General features: G+C 49.1%; 1 protein-coding gene across 1 annotated transcript; it reads right to left on the bottom strand.

Moving 5' to 3' along the window:
* Positions 1–3,197: 3,197 nt before the first annotated feature.
* SIP3 (SNF1-interacting protein) lies at positions 3,198–7,966 on the bottom strand (the record flags this gene model as incomplete). The annotated part of the gene is made up of 3 exons (XM_024471680.1): positions 6,431–7,966; positions 3,702–6,378; positions 3,198–3,624 (listed from the first exon to the last, which is right to left on the bottom strand). The coding sequence occupies exons 1-3, from the start codon at positions 7,542–7,544 to the stop codon at positions 3,198–3,200; spliced, it is 4,218 nt and encodes a 1,405-aa protein (XP_024320563.1). The 5' UTR covers positions 7,545–7,966.
* Positions 7,967–13,804: the final 5,838 nt, after the last annotated feature.

A 13,804-nucleotide genomic window follows, 5' to 3' on the forward strand; every position in this document is an offset into this window, starting at 1 on the left:
GAGGGTTGTAGCAATCGTTGAGTAGTATTGCTCTTGTTGTTGGTGTGACAAGCCAAAATATGTATAGTGACTTGTAGGTTTGAGGAGGAGATTTCTAAGTTTGCTCTTGAGTTTGATAGCAAACTGAGTGCAACGAATGTCAGTATGGCAATCTGGTTTGTCAGACCTTGAGATTTTGTCCTTCACATGGTCTTTCAGACCTGCGTAGAATTGGTCACAGATAGCCTCTTCTCCCCAGTTGGTGAGTGTTGCATGCTGTTGAAACTCAGCGGTGTATGCAACTGCTGACCCTCTCTGCTTGAGAGCCTGGAGTGCCCTGAATGCATTCCGTCGTTCATCGATGTCTCTGAAGTTTGCCTTGAGCTTTTGAGGAATCCGTTCCAGGATACAAAAATTTCCTTCGTTCCTTGACTAGCTAAGGTGTTGCATTTTCCGTCGGGTGTTCGATGGTTCATGTAGTCGGCGAGATAGGGGTTGCGATCCATTCTGAGGCTGGTCCTCGAAAGAGTGCCACAGCCCATAGGACCTGTGCCACTTCTTTGTTGAAGTGTTTGGCGTTAAACGCCATCCATAGCTCCGTCTGGATGATGAAGCTCTTAAGTTTCTTGCGATCCCCATGAAAGGTGTCTGGGAATGCAATCTTCAACTTGTCTGAAGGGTGAGCCTGTGGGGCTTTGATGGTAGGTTCAGTAGCAACCTTCCCCTTCAATCCAACATTTGATCCAGTATCATCTCCAGCCATGTTGCTTTGTGTGTAAGCCGGTACCTCGTAGAAGTGGTGCTCAAAGTGTAACGCTGGCTTCTAAACGATAGAAGACACAGAGGTTTCTTGCGTAAGGTTGACTTGACAGAGGAGGCAGGGGATTAGACACAAAGGCTTTCCAAGTAACACGTTACAGTATTGTAAAGAATACTATATTAAGTTGAGCACGAAGCTCCTATCTAAGGAAATACTATCTACTTATATAGTGGTGTCGTGCCAAAGGGATATCTGTGGATAACATGGATAACATAATATCCATGATATGCAATGTTATCCATCATGTGAGGTTACACACGTAAGCGCTAGCCATAGCACTAGCACTTAGCCATAACATAGAGCCTATAAGTTTCTGAGACCTACAGGTATTCCTTAGGTTTGCGAACTTCTATCAGAGGTTCATCGAGGGGTATTCATGTGTAGCGCAGGAGCGACAAGGGAAAGAAGAGTAGCCCGTTCTTTGGAACGGTAAGGCAGCGGAGTCTTTTCGGACGCTAAAGGAAGCCTTTGTATCTGCTCCGCTCCCCTGCCACTTTGATCCTAGTTAGTCTATAAGGTTAGAGACGGACAGTTTAGGAATGGCTATTACAGCAATCCTAACCTAGCCGTACACGGATGAAGCAGGGGTGACGCGGTGGCACCCCATTGCCTTGTACTTAAGGAAGCTCAAGGACATAGAAATCAGGTATGATGTCTATGATATTAAGCTCCTTGCCATCGTGGCGGCCTTTAAGCATTAGCGCTACTACATGCAGGATAGCAATTTCCTAGTGACAGTGAGGACTGATCACAATAATCTAGTTTACTTCATGAAGAAAGTATCCATTAATAACCAGCAGGCTCATTGGATTGAATTCCTAGCAGGATTCGATTTCTAAATAGAACATCGACCTAGCCGCACAAACCCCGTAGACGGTCCGATCGACCGCTAACACTAGGCGTATAATGGGTTGCTCCCTACCTTGTAGCAGAAGCTGGCGAGGGGGTTGAGCGAGGCTACGAGAGATAGCGAGGGCGATGCGTCGCAAGAGAGTACTCGAATCCGCTCTGTCTTTGCAAAAGCAGGCGAGCGAACGGAAACAAAAGACATCCTCTACGAAGTAGAGAAGCTCACGCAAGCCCCATGAGGGGGCGGCGAAGAGAATCCGCATACCTTCCTGTCCCGATGCCGAGCCGTGCTTGGGACAGCCAAGACTAGATCTCTGCAAGCTTATTTCCCAACTACAGAATGGTTAGTTATTACCCCTTTTTTCTTACCGACTCTCTCCTCATCTTGTCATTTTGCATAAAATACATGCCGCGAACTTGGCTGATTGGGGAATCTAGGAACGTCCCGATTTGATCAAGCAGCGCCAGATCCCATCGATCATGGCGCATACATGTCGCGACTGGTGGGATTATAGCGTGCATAACGTCGTTAACGAGATTGATTCCAGGCTATAGAGCTTCCTGAACGGCTATAACTCACAATGGCTACTCATGGGGATAGAGTGGCGGTTTGTATCTACAGGAAAAGAGTTTTGGTTCTCGCTTTAATAGATTGACATTTTAATTACCTTGTGCTGCTTGGAGAACTTCAGGGGGGCCATCCTTCTACACGAAGCCGTTGAGAATACCCCCTCCAAACGAAATCCTGTCCCTGAGAGGAGGGACATAGAGAGATGTAGAAGTACAAGAGAGAGAAAGGGGGGCGGACAGGAAGCAAATGAGTCTGGAACGAGAATTAAATGGGGATGAAGGAGAAGCAAGAGAGAGAGATGTACGAGACAGGTGAGAGGTAAGACACAGAGATGCGAGGAATGAGTGTCAATCGAAAAACCAGGATGTGGGCCCTCGAAAATATCCAGGTCTTTGCGGAATTAATCGAATCTACTGAAGATAACTGCTCGCTCGCGTTCTATATACATGGATAGATAGATATGTTTGCCACAGATGTTCGTGACTGCGCGTTGTAATAGGAGAAGATGGCTTGATCTGGAGGGTTCGACAATGTTTGGAGTGCGGCCGGTTTGCCGCCGTCACCGGTTTGAATGTTGTTGGTAAGAAGCTGTCGTCAACCCCATGTTGCTACCGCTTCCCTACTCACCAGCCCCCTGGAAGAGCATCCCACACATGGACTTTGAATCTTCGAGATTTTCATGCGACCCATTGCTTGAGCCGTGTATTTATTGAGTAATCTTGTTTTCTAGCCAAATTAGACCAAGTCTATTCTCAGATGTACGCGTACGCTAAACGCAATCGTCTTCTTGAGTGCCATAGAACGGGTAGATATGTGAGTGACAAAGTGATTTTCATAATACCTGTATTGCACCCAGCTAACCCCATATATGCATCCATCCTACACTAAAATACAAACCCCCATCTATCACACCCATAATATCCAAGCCGCTCAAACAACGCCACGCTATTCACATATCACCACCACCCCATCTCAAAACTACACATACCCCCCCAACCCCTCCTCTTCCCTCCAACAACTCCCACAATAACCCCCATCCTCCCCCCCAAACATCCACTCCAACGCCTCCTTCCCCACCTCACCCTTCCCCCCACCACTACCCACCCTCCGCCTAAGCGCCTCACACCTCCCCCCCTCCCCTCTAACCCACTCCTCCCATTCCGCCTGCACAACCGCGCGCTCCACTCTATTCACCACGCGCAGCGCGACCAGCAGATCAAAGCGCTGCGTCGCGAGGGATTGGCGGGCGGTTAAGAGGCGTCGCGCGGAGGCAGTGGAGGATTTGGAACGGATGACGAGGGGGGAGTTGGGGGTGTAGGAGGAATGGGAGTGGGAGGGGGAGTGGGATGCTGAGAAGGGGGCGTCGAGGTCGGTTGTATTGGTCAGGGTTAGAAAGGTTGAGTAGCTATTTGCGTTCGTTAGCACAGTAACGGATTAAAATAACGAGGCAGAAGAGAATAGCAAAATAAAAGGGCGACATACCAAGGACTCTCCTCCCGACTCTCCCAACCAACCCTAACCGCATCCTCCAAATCCGCAATAAACACCGCCTTACTCATCATCGTATTCGGCCCAACCCCCAACCGCGCCATATACCTCGCCGCCCCCCGCTCCGTCCACCACTCACTCGCGTCCTTGCCCGACATGAACACATTCGCCAGCACACTCAGCGCTAGGAGACTCAAGAGTATCGAGTTCGCGCTCGCGACACTCCATGCTTTCCTGAGTAGCGCAAAGGTCCACATCATTATCACACTCACGGCCGTCTCGAGGAAAGATGACGTGCGCTCCCATACCATCGTTCCGAGGGTTCGTTGCTTGATAGCGTGACGCGATGGTAACGCGCCATCAGCGGAGGAGAAGAGGGATACAGACGTCTGCTGTCCGACATGCCCAAAGATCTGAACAGCCTTGCTAGTTCGTGCTGAGGGCCCCAGTTTCCGGACCTGATCCGCTACGAGATCCGCGAGGTCAAGTGCATCAAGGTCCAAATCATCCGTAGCCTGTCGCTCCACCAACCCCTTCGAGAAAGCTGGCGCATGCGACCACTGAACCGCGGTGAAGATAGCGAGTTTACACCGCGACTTAGCGACATATGTGATGACGATCTTCTTAACGAGTTTGAAATACGCGTGATGCGGTAGATGCCAGGGTGTCTTGTAGTCCGAGACGACATAGCAGACGTGGTCGTTCAGCACATCGATGACCTGGGAATCGACCACGTTAGCCTGCCACTGGCGGCGGAAGAGATCCGTGTAATCGATCTGGAACGAGAAATCTCGCTGCATACGCCCCTGCGCGTCGCCCTGGCGCTCGAGCGGCGTCCACGGCCCCTGCGCGATACGCTGTGCGCGGCGCTGATGGTAGAGGAGTTGGAAGACGGCAGACTTATCGCCGAAGAGGACGTGGAAGAGGGATTTCGGACTCGTCTCGAAGATGCGCTCAACGGACTTATGCGGCATATCCGGCGGCTCGTAGATGACAGGGTGAGCAGGAAGTTGGAACTTCGCCGGCCGTGGAGCCTCGAGTGTGGCGCCGCGCGAGACGTGGATAGCGCGCTTGAGGTCGCGGTCGCGGCGGGTGGCGCGGCGCTCGTTGAGGGTCGGGAGGGAGAGGTCTTCCCAGCTTGAGTTGCTGGAGCTGGGGGGTTGGGCGTCGGTCTCGAGCTTGACGAGGTCGGTCATGATGTCCTTGAGGGATTTGGGGGATTGCTGTTGGTGGGTCTCGATGAGGTAGTTTAGGCGCGATTGGAGTAGGCGGAGGGGCTCGAGGAAGGTCTTGATTGTGATGCGTGTGAAGTCTGATGTGATAGCGCTTTCTTTGAGGTGTAAGAATAAGAAATCGCAGTCTTTGCCTGGTGCGGCTGTTACTTCGTCGATGGTGTCTAGTGAGGCGCTCGTAATCAGGACGAGACCGAGGTGGTGACTGTAGAAGTACATGTCTTTCTGGGTAACATAAACACGTCCCGGGAACTCCTGCTGGCCATTCGGATTCCACGTCGCGCGAAAGACAATAACCACCTTATCCTCCCTCGGCACATCAGCAAACAGCGTCCTGAACTGCGCTTCTTGAGCCTTCAATTCAAGCGGGTAGTTGCTAGGAAACTCCTCCCCCTTCACAGCCTGAACCTGAGGAGCCGCCTGCGCCGACTTCGAAATCTGCGACGCCGACGAAATCGTATCCGCACTAAACGCCTTCCGATGCGGCGGCGACGGCGGCTGCGCCTTCACCCCCGTCTCGATATCCATGCTAACCGCCGTCCCCATCCCCGGCGCAACAAGCATCTTCTCATCCGTCTTACCCTCCTCCTCGCCCGGCGGCTTCGGCGACGGCGTCCTCTTCACGTTCCGCGGCTCCGAAAGATCAGCACCGAGGCGGTTGTTGTATCCCCAGTTACTGCTTCCCCACAGATTGGCCAAGATACCATTCGGCATGCTCCCACTCGCATCGCTCTTGCCGAGCCCAATGCCTCGCTCCCCACTAACCACCACAGCCGTCTTACTCAGATTCGTCGGCGCTGGCGGATTCGCCAGCGTCGATGGCGCAAGCGTGTTATACTGGAACTCGCTCGGTGCGGGTAGCGATTTCAAGGTCCCCGACTGCGTGAGCACAGGCGGCGCATACACAGGCAAGATATTATGGCTGGCCGAGATGAGACTCCCAATGCCAATGCCACCAATCGCTCCAAACGACGGGTTTGGCGTCGGAGGCGTCGCGGCGTCCTGCCCGTTAGTCGTGGCGCGACGGTGTAGATCGAGTTTCTGGATCAGTCTCGCGGCGTGATCGCGCCCGCTCTCGCCTTCCTCGCGGCCCGAGCGACGCGCAGTCGAGGCATCGACGCTGGGGCGGGGGGCGCCGCTGAGCTCGAAGCTAGGGATGGGGAGGGTGTTGCCACGGTCTAAGGGGGGGGCTGAGAACTCTTCAATGGTGGACATCTGTCCTTCGGTCTTGGCGGCGAATTCGGGGACTGATGGGGGGGTGATGGAGAAGGCTGGGTCGAGGCCGGTGGATGAGTAGTATACATCAGCGCTGGCTTTGATGGCGTTGTTCTTAGCGATCTCGAAGCCTTCGAGCCACTCCATCAGCTCGCCTTGTGTTTCGGCCTGTAGGAGGATCGTTGCATTCTTGGTCTTGACCTCGAAGCAGAACCTTCTGTCCTCTAAACACTAGTCAGCATTGATACAGCATCAGATACATAAAGTTCAACTTACCACTAACAGCAGGCTTCACATTACAAAGTAAAACCCCAATCTTCTCACTCTCCTCGACCCCACCACTCTGCGACCCCTGCACCAGCCACCCAAAAATCCCATTCTTCACATAAAACCACCTCCTCGCCCAAGTCGTCCTCGCCGGCTTTCCCGAAATCACCCTCAGACACAACCATCCCTGCTTCTCCGACATCGAGCTCGCCTGCAGATTCAGCAGCGACGGGCCCTTGGCGCTAATATATGGCACAGTAGACAGATGATAGTCCTCCAGCTCCCGCGACGGCTGCGCTGCCACACTAGCCGTCTGCGCGATCTCCTTCCTCGCCGCCTGCAGCTCGCGGCGGAAAACATGCTCGCCGGAGTCCATTTCGCGACTCCACCCTTTTATACGCTCCATCTCGGCGTTCCAGCGTGTAGCGTTCATGCCAGCCAGTTCGCGCGACTTCTTCATGTCTTTCCACTGCTCCGTCGACACTTGGACGAGTAGCTTGTCGAGGGTAAACCGCACCTGTGGCGCGAGGAGGCAGAAGTCCAGCGAGGCTTTCAGGTACGCCTTGCGCGTCTCGTGGACCTGGAAGGCATCCTCCCGTAGCGACGATGGCTCCTTTGTCTTCGACTGTGCCAGGTATCGCGCGAGTGTCGTATCAAACACACGCTGTGACTGCTCGAGGTATCTCCGCGCATCCTTGAAGTTGCGCAGCTCGCCGGTCATGAAGGCTTTGAGAGGCTCCACCAGCATCGTCTCCATGCGCTTCGCCCCGCCCACGAACTGGGACCACCAGTCACGCGAGCCCTCCCCGAAGCGCTGCATAGCAAGGAGTGTATAGTCATGATCGAAGACAGCCTCGGAGACGTTGGTAGGTAGCAGCGAGCGGTTGAGGAAGGTATTGATAGTTTCCTCAAGCGCGCCGACGTCGTGGATCAGCCTGGTCGTCGACTTCACGTATGCGTCGAGCCAGCGCTCTACCAGCTCGACTTGGTCGGAGAAGTGAACGGCGGTGGCGCGGAAGGTGGGCGAGTCGAGTGCAGCTTCTTTGAGGCCAACGGGGAGGAGAGTCAGTGGGGGACGCGCGTGTTCGAGGGCGGGCGGCTGGGCCGCCACGACTTCGGACATGGCGGATATGGTGGTGGTGGTGGTGGTGGTGGTTTGAACAAGCAGTGTTGTCGGCTTATGTGCTCTCTGCCCGCATGATTCCAGTTGGGAATATTGTTTGCAGACTGGGTAGGGCGCTTTGTATTGTTTGCAATGTATAGACGCACCTAGTGTGATCTTTCGTTAGAATTACGTATATGAATACGCGTATAGTTCAGTATCTGGTCAGCCTCCTTCGAGTTCGAGTCCAAGGTCGTCATATAACATGGTCAAAGCTCCCGAGCCTCGGTCCCAGGTGGCTGAACTAAAAACCTCAGCTTAGGGTACAAAGGTACTTCTAGAATGTTAGAACTGTGGCTGATAATGCGATGTGGCTAGTGTGTTGGGTGGTTGGGTGTAAGGGGCTCAGTCACGTGCTACTCGATTTGGGAAGTGTGGGGGGCGTTTTTCTGCGTTTTCAAAGGGTTAGGCAGCATCACCCAGCACTAGAGTTACTAGAAACTATTGATTATACTAGAAGTGCTCTAAATGATGATCGGAGGCCGGAAGTGCGATGAGCTGAGGCAGTGCAGGTAGTGCAGATGGGGACATATGCGTTAGTATGTGCAGTACGGAGTACAGTTCGGAACTACGGGTGGTATCCGTGAGTAGCTTGTTAGTTTCTGTTGAATTACAGGTATTTCTCGTTGATTTCGCAATCTAATTGCTAGTGATTGTTTGCTTGAACTTGAATAGTAATCTTCTCCTCTTTATCAGCAATTACTAAACAAGCTCAGACCCACCCCACGGCGATCCCCGCTGCCTCGGTTTCTTTCAGCGACGAAAGGGGATAGCCTTCCGAGCACCAAGTATGATTCGCTGTCGTCGAGATTTGCTTTAGATGAGATGGTAGTGGTCGGTGTTCGCACCGACCACCTTGCAGGTGGTCGGCGAAAGCGAAGTGCATCCGGAAAGCGAAATTGCATCCAGCCAGCCATATATCATTAGTATGTAGAATCTAATATAATCGTCGTGACCAAACTTTTCGCTTCGCTCAAGGTTGGAGTAAGCAATACGCGGCTGCCCAACCCGAGAGGAAGCAATATGCGGCTCGTCGGAACGTGCGTCTATTCACCGCCACTCCTCAACAAAACCTTCCTCTATCAAATACCTGTGAGTGGCTGCTAGGGAACCCCTCTGAAACAGCAACTACTGCTAGTCATATTTTCAAAGTGCCTAAATCAATGATACAGTTAAGTATCAGCCGACTAGCCTAGCAGCTCCCATACTAAGGGGGCTAGAATAAGCTACTCTCTACTATGTAGACAGAGGCCATAAATAAATGGATCATTAAGCAGTATTACCTAGGGCTTGGAGCAACTAGGAATATGATATTTGCTGCTGTCTATAAGAAATGGAGCCCACAGCTGCCCCTGTTATAGAGCTAGCTTACAAAATTTATACAGAATGAGCTTAAGGAATATCACTTTATTACTATGAAGCTAATTTCGCAGTAGTATACGAAGGCTTAAGGTGAGCCTATGGTTCTAAAGTGGTTTTAAGAGTACGCTAGTTTATACTAGAGCGTAGTATAAAACTAGAGTCAATCTAGAATATAGATGAAACTGGCTTTTAGGTTGAAATTCTAGGTGGAGAGCATGTGATTGTGCCATGAGCCGCAAAGAAGCTCTACACCCTAAGCCCTAAAAATCGTATGTCTATTACTATACTTAAGGCTGTGTCTACAACCAGAAAAGTCATACCGCCTATACTTATCATTCTGGGCAAAATACACATGGATTCTTAGTACCACGCCAACCTTCAAGGCACAGAGTTCATTATGCTTTCTAACACTGGATTTTCAAACAGCTAGCTTGCCTTACAGTGGCTAGAGCACTTTGCAGAGCATACTCCCTCTAAGGAAACGAAGGTTCTACTACTTGACTCTCATGTGAGCTATATAAGTGATGGTTTCATTATTACTAATCGTCATATCCAACTTCTCGCTTCGCTTAAGGTTAGAGGAAGCGAGATGCGCGAACGAGAATTTTAGAGAAGTGAGATGTGTAGTTTTGTGACATGTGTCTGTTCACTGCTACTCCTTACCAAAACTTTTACCATAGCTATAGATAGTAATTTATATTATAATCCTATATAATTCATTACATAAAGGGAACTCCTATATCAAATGCCTATGAGTGGCTTGCAGAAAACCCCTTTAAATCTACATTAGTGTTACAGCTGTTATGGCCTACTCACTCACCTCAAGACTGCCTCGAAAATAACAAGGAGAAGTGTGATGAGTTGGAGCGGAAGAATGGGAAGAAATGGACCCCATATCGGAAGCATATTGAGAAGAAGAAAAATGAAACTAAAGATGAGGGTAATGATTCTAAGAGCTATTTTGACCTTGTGGTTTATACAGTGCCTGCAAAATCAAACACTATAAGCAGAGATAGGTGGTTATTCGATACAGGAGCAGATGAGCACATTGCAAACAGTCTTGCGAAGTTTGATACTTACGAAGAGCGCATGGATTTACCATTCATGAATACAGCGAATGGACTTGTTCATCCTCAAGGCTGTGGCTTAGTTCGACTTTTTGGAGTAAAGGGAAACAGAGAGAAGACCAAAATTAGCCTCCATCATGTCATCTATATGCCTTCCTTGCCAGTTTGCCTGTTTAGTGGAGAGAAGCTTTATAACAGTGGAGGACATCTACAGAATGGCCAGCTTCTCGATAAGCATGGCAATGAGATTGGCACAGTTGACTCAGATCTGTTTCTTTATGAAGCAAAGGAATCACTTATCCTGCCCTCGATTTTACCTGCCGCAATTGAGCAGAAGAACACAGACATTGAACTTTGGCATCGACGCCTCTGTCATCTTGGACTCGATAATGTCCGCAGGACCAAAGACATGGTAAATGGGATCTCATATAGCAAAGAAGGCACTGCCATTGCGACGAGATTGTGCCAGCCATGCGAAGAGGCAAAGCCAATCTGTCAAGTGAACAAAATTTCAGCTCAACTAAGACCGAAAACAGCCCTTGAAGAAGTTCATTGTGATGTTGTTACTGTCATGCCTCATGGACTCCACGGAGAGAAGTATGGCATACTGTTTACTTGCAGAAAGTACAGTGTCCGCTATGGATGGACCTCCAAAAATAAGGGTGATGCATACAGATGCATTGTCTGGATGATTCGACTTGCAAAGATGCAATATAACATCACAATTAAGAGATTTAGAATGGATGGAGGAAAGGAATATGCTCCTACCCAGATTGATGAGCTTACAGCAGATCTCGGAACCATCATTGAGCTGTCTACTCCATTTTGCGCATATCAAGACGGCACAGCTGAACGAAGCTTTCACACCATTTTTGAATGTGTTCGATCCACTGCAATCGATCAGCAAATCCCTGAATTCCTATGGCCAGAGCTGTTTCAAGCTGCCATTTACATATCAAACAGAGTGGCCACTTCAACTATTAAAGGGAAGACACCATTTGAAGCCTTTTGGGAGAAATTGAACCAGGGGTGAATCATACACCTAATATCGCCCATTTGAGAGTTCTGGGATGCAAGACATATGTTCTTATCCAAAAGGAATGCAGAGTGCAAAGCCAGAAGCTTGCCTCAAGGGCAGAAGTTGGCATTCTTGTCGGATATGAGGGTCATAACATTTTTCGTGTTTACGTTCCCTCTTGAGCTGGAGAGAAGATTATAAGAACTTCGCATGCTCGATTTGATGAAGGCAGTGGTTTCATTACAGAGCCAACATTTGACCAAATCAATGACGAAAATGTCCAAGCAGCCCACAACAACGCAGTGGAAGAAATGGATGAACTGCGATACCCTCCACCTTCCGTCTCAAATAATAAAGACTATGAAGGACAGACTCTACCTGATTCACAATCAGGAGGATGCGGAAGAAACTCCTCAAGATCAGCCAGATGCAGAAATTGAGCATGAGGAGCACGAACCTCCAAAGAAGACCCAAACTCGCAAAGTCTGGGTTCCTATTGCTGAACACAATCGAGTCACAAGAAGCCAAGCAAAGGCTGATACTATACCTCAAAATGCCATGTACACAAAAAAAGAACAGGAATCTCAAGACGAAGAATTCCAAAACACATTTTTCACAGGAACAGAACATAACACAGATCCGCAAACTGCAGAAGAAGCTCTTGCTCGATCTGATGGATATCTCTGGCATGAGGCCATTGTCTCTGAATATCGATCTATTACTCGCAAAAAAGTGTGGGAAGTCATGCATAAAAGCAAAGTTCCAAAAGGAAAAAAGGTCCTTGGTGGACGCCTTGTTTTGCGCACTAAAAAAGATCGAGATGGCAAAATCCTTCGCCGCAAGGGCTATGAGCAGAGATATGGAAAGGATTATGAGCAGACCTTTGCAGGAGTTTGCAAATCGGCCACATGAAAAATCGCCGTTGCCCTCGCTGCACGTTTCGATCTTGAGATTGAACAGATGGATGTTGACACTGCATTCCTTGAAAATGATATTGATGCAGAAGTATATGTCGAATTGCCTCCTGGATGGTGTGAGAATGGTGTCAAGCTTTCAAAGGAGGATGTGTGCAAGCTGTCACGCGCGCTTTACAGTCTCAAGCAGTCACCACATCTCTGGTAAAAAAAGCTTCGCAAAGCACTCCAATCTCTTGGATTTAAACCACTCAAAACAGACCAATGCATCTTCACAGAGGACTAAAGAGATTCGTGCTTTCTCCTTCTTTAATCCTGGTTGTGCACAAGTTGCAAGACCTCTCGATGGTGTCATCTTCCAGAATAATCCTGTCTCATCCATGTTGTATATATCTTTTTCTTGAAACTCCCCTGCTAATGTCCGCAAAGCCTTCATCTCTTCTTCTGCTGTTGTAGGAACAGATCCTCCTTCACCGTGTTGTGTGTACTCTTTGATATTATGTTGTTTGTTGAATTTCTGCATCCATCTGTTGCTGAATTCAGGGCAAGGTTGGCTAGCGTATTGAGGTAATTGCTGACAGATCTGCTGAGCTTTCTGTCGAAGCAGTTCTCCACTTGTCACCCCTCCTTTCTCTCCGATGTGATGCTGCCAAAGAATCAAGATCTTCTCAAGATCTGGCCACTGCCCAAGTCGAAGGCGTGCATGATTGCTGTCTTTGATATTATCGAGGCTGTCAAAGTGTGTCGAAAGAGACTCGGAGACACTAGATTGTCTGATCTTATGGTTGTACTGCTGCTGGAACCACTCGATACACGCTTACTGGGACGGTCGTGGGTGTTGTTTATGTGCCCAAGCCCGTAAAGCACGTCGCTGTTCAAGGAGTATCTGCTGTTTGCGTGCCATATTCAATAGCTGTAATGACGAAACGGTATACGATAAGACGATAGTTGATGAAATTGTTAGGATATCGTGAATATCGTATTTTGTGTGGTATTTGAATCGGTTCCTAAAAAAATATCGCACTATCAAGGATATTGGCCTATTGAATATCGTACTAAGGAGGTTATACTGTAGATGACAATTTCCAGAGCTCTTTAAGCAACACGCAGAACTGCACTGGTAACGTATTCCACAAGTGAGTTGGTAATACAAGTCAGCCAGTAATTCTGCCCTACTGTAAAGACCAGACCTCAATTAAATATAAGTTATATATTTAGTTGAGGTTAAACCCTGTTAAATTAGACTAATTACAATTTGTAACAAACAGTCACTGGAGGTTTGGAAGTGTTGATTGGTAGACAAGTTGTTGATTGATTGAAGTTCTAAGAGTCTACAGTTGAGGTAATCTAAGAACTATTTTGGTGGGGTGGGTCGCTCAGGGCTCCGGCTACGCCAATCCTGCGCTAGTCCTATGATGGCACTCCTACAATTCCTGCAACACACCCCTCTGGTGATACTGTAGAAGAACATATCAACAGTTGATTGCACCCCTGGTTCTCTATCCGTAACCCATGATCAGTCCATCTTTGGAAGCTGTTTAAGCTTGATCAGCTCAATGAATCTCTGATGATCCATCGTTAATAGTGGCTTCGTCAGTCCATCTGCAGCCATCTCTTTCGTATATACATAATATAGATCGACAAGATTCTCCTTCACTTGATTTTGGATGTAGTGGTATTTGATGTCGATGTGCTTCGTTCGCTGATGAAACTCTGGATTCTCTGCGAGAGCAAGCGCTCCTTGATTGTCACCAATGATTTCCGTAGTGATTGCATCCTTCTTCTTATATCCAAGCTCCTTGAACACTTGTCTGAGCCATGCTCCTTCTTGTGCAGCTTTGAACATAGCCACATATTCAG

The sequence above is a fragment of the Pseudogymnoascus destructans genome (genome assembly GCF_001641265.1).
Source record: "Pseudogymnoascus destructans isolate 20631-21 unplaced genomic scaffold scaffold_25, whole genome shotgun sequence".
In the NCBI taxonomy this organism is placed as follows: Eukaryota; Fungi; Ascomycota; class Leotiomycetes; order Thelebolales; family Thelebolaceae; genus Pseudogymnoascus; species Pseudogymnoascus destructans.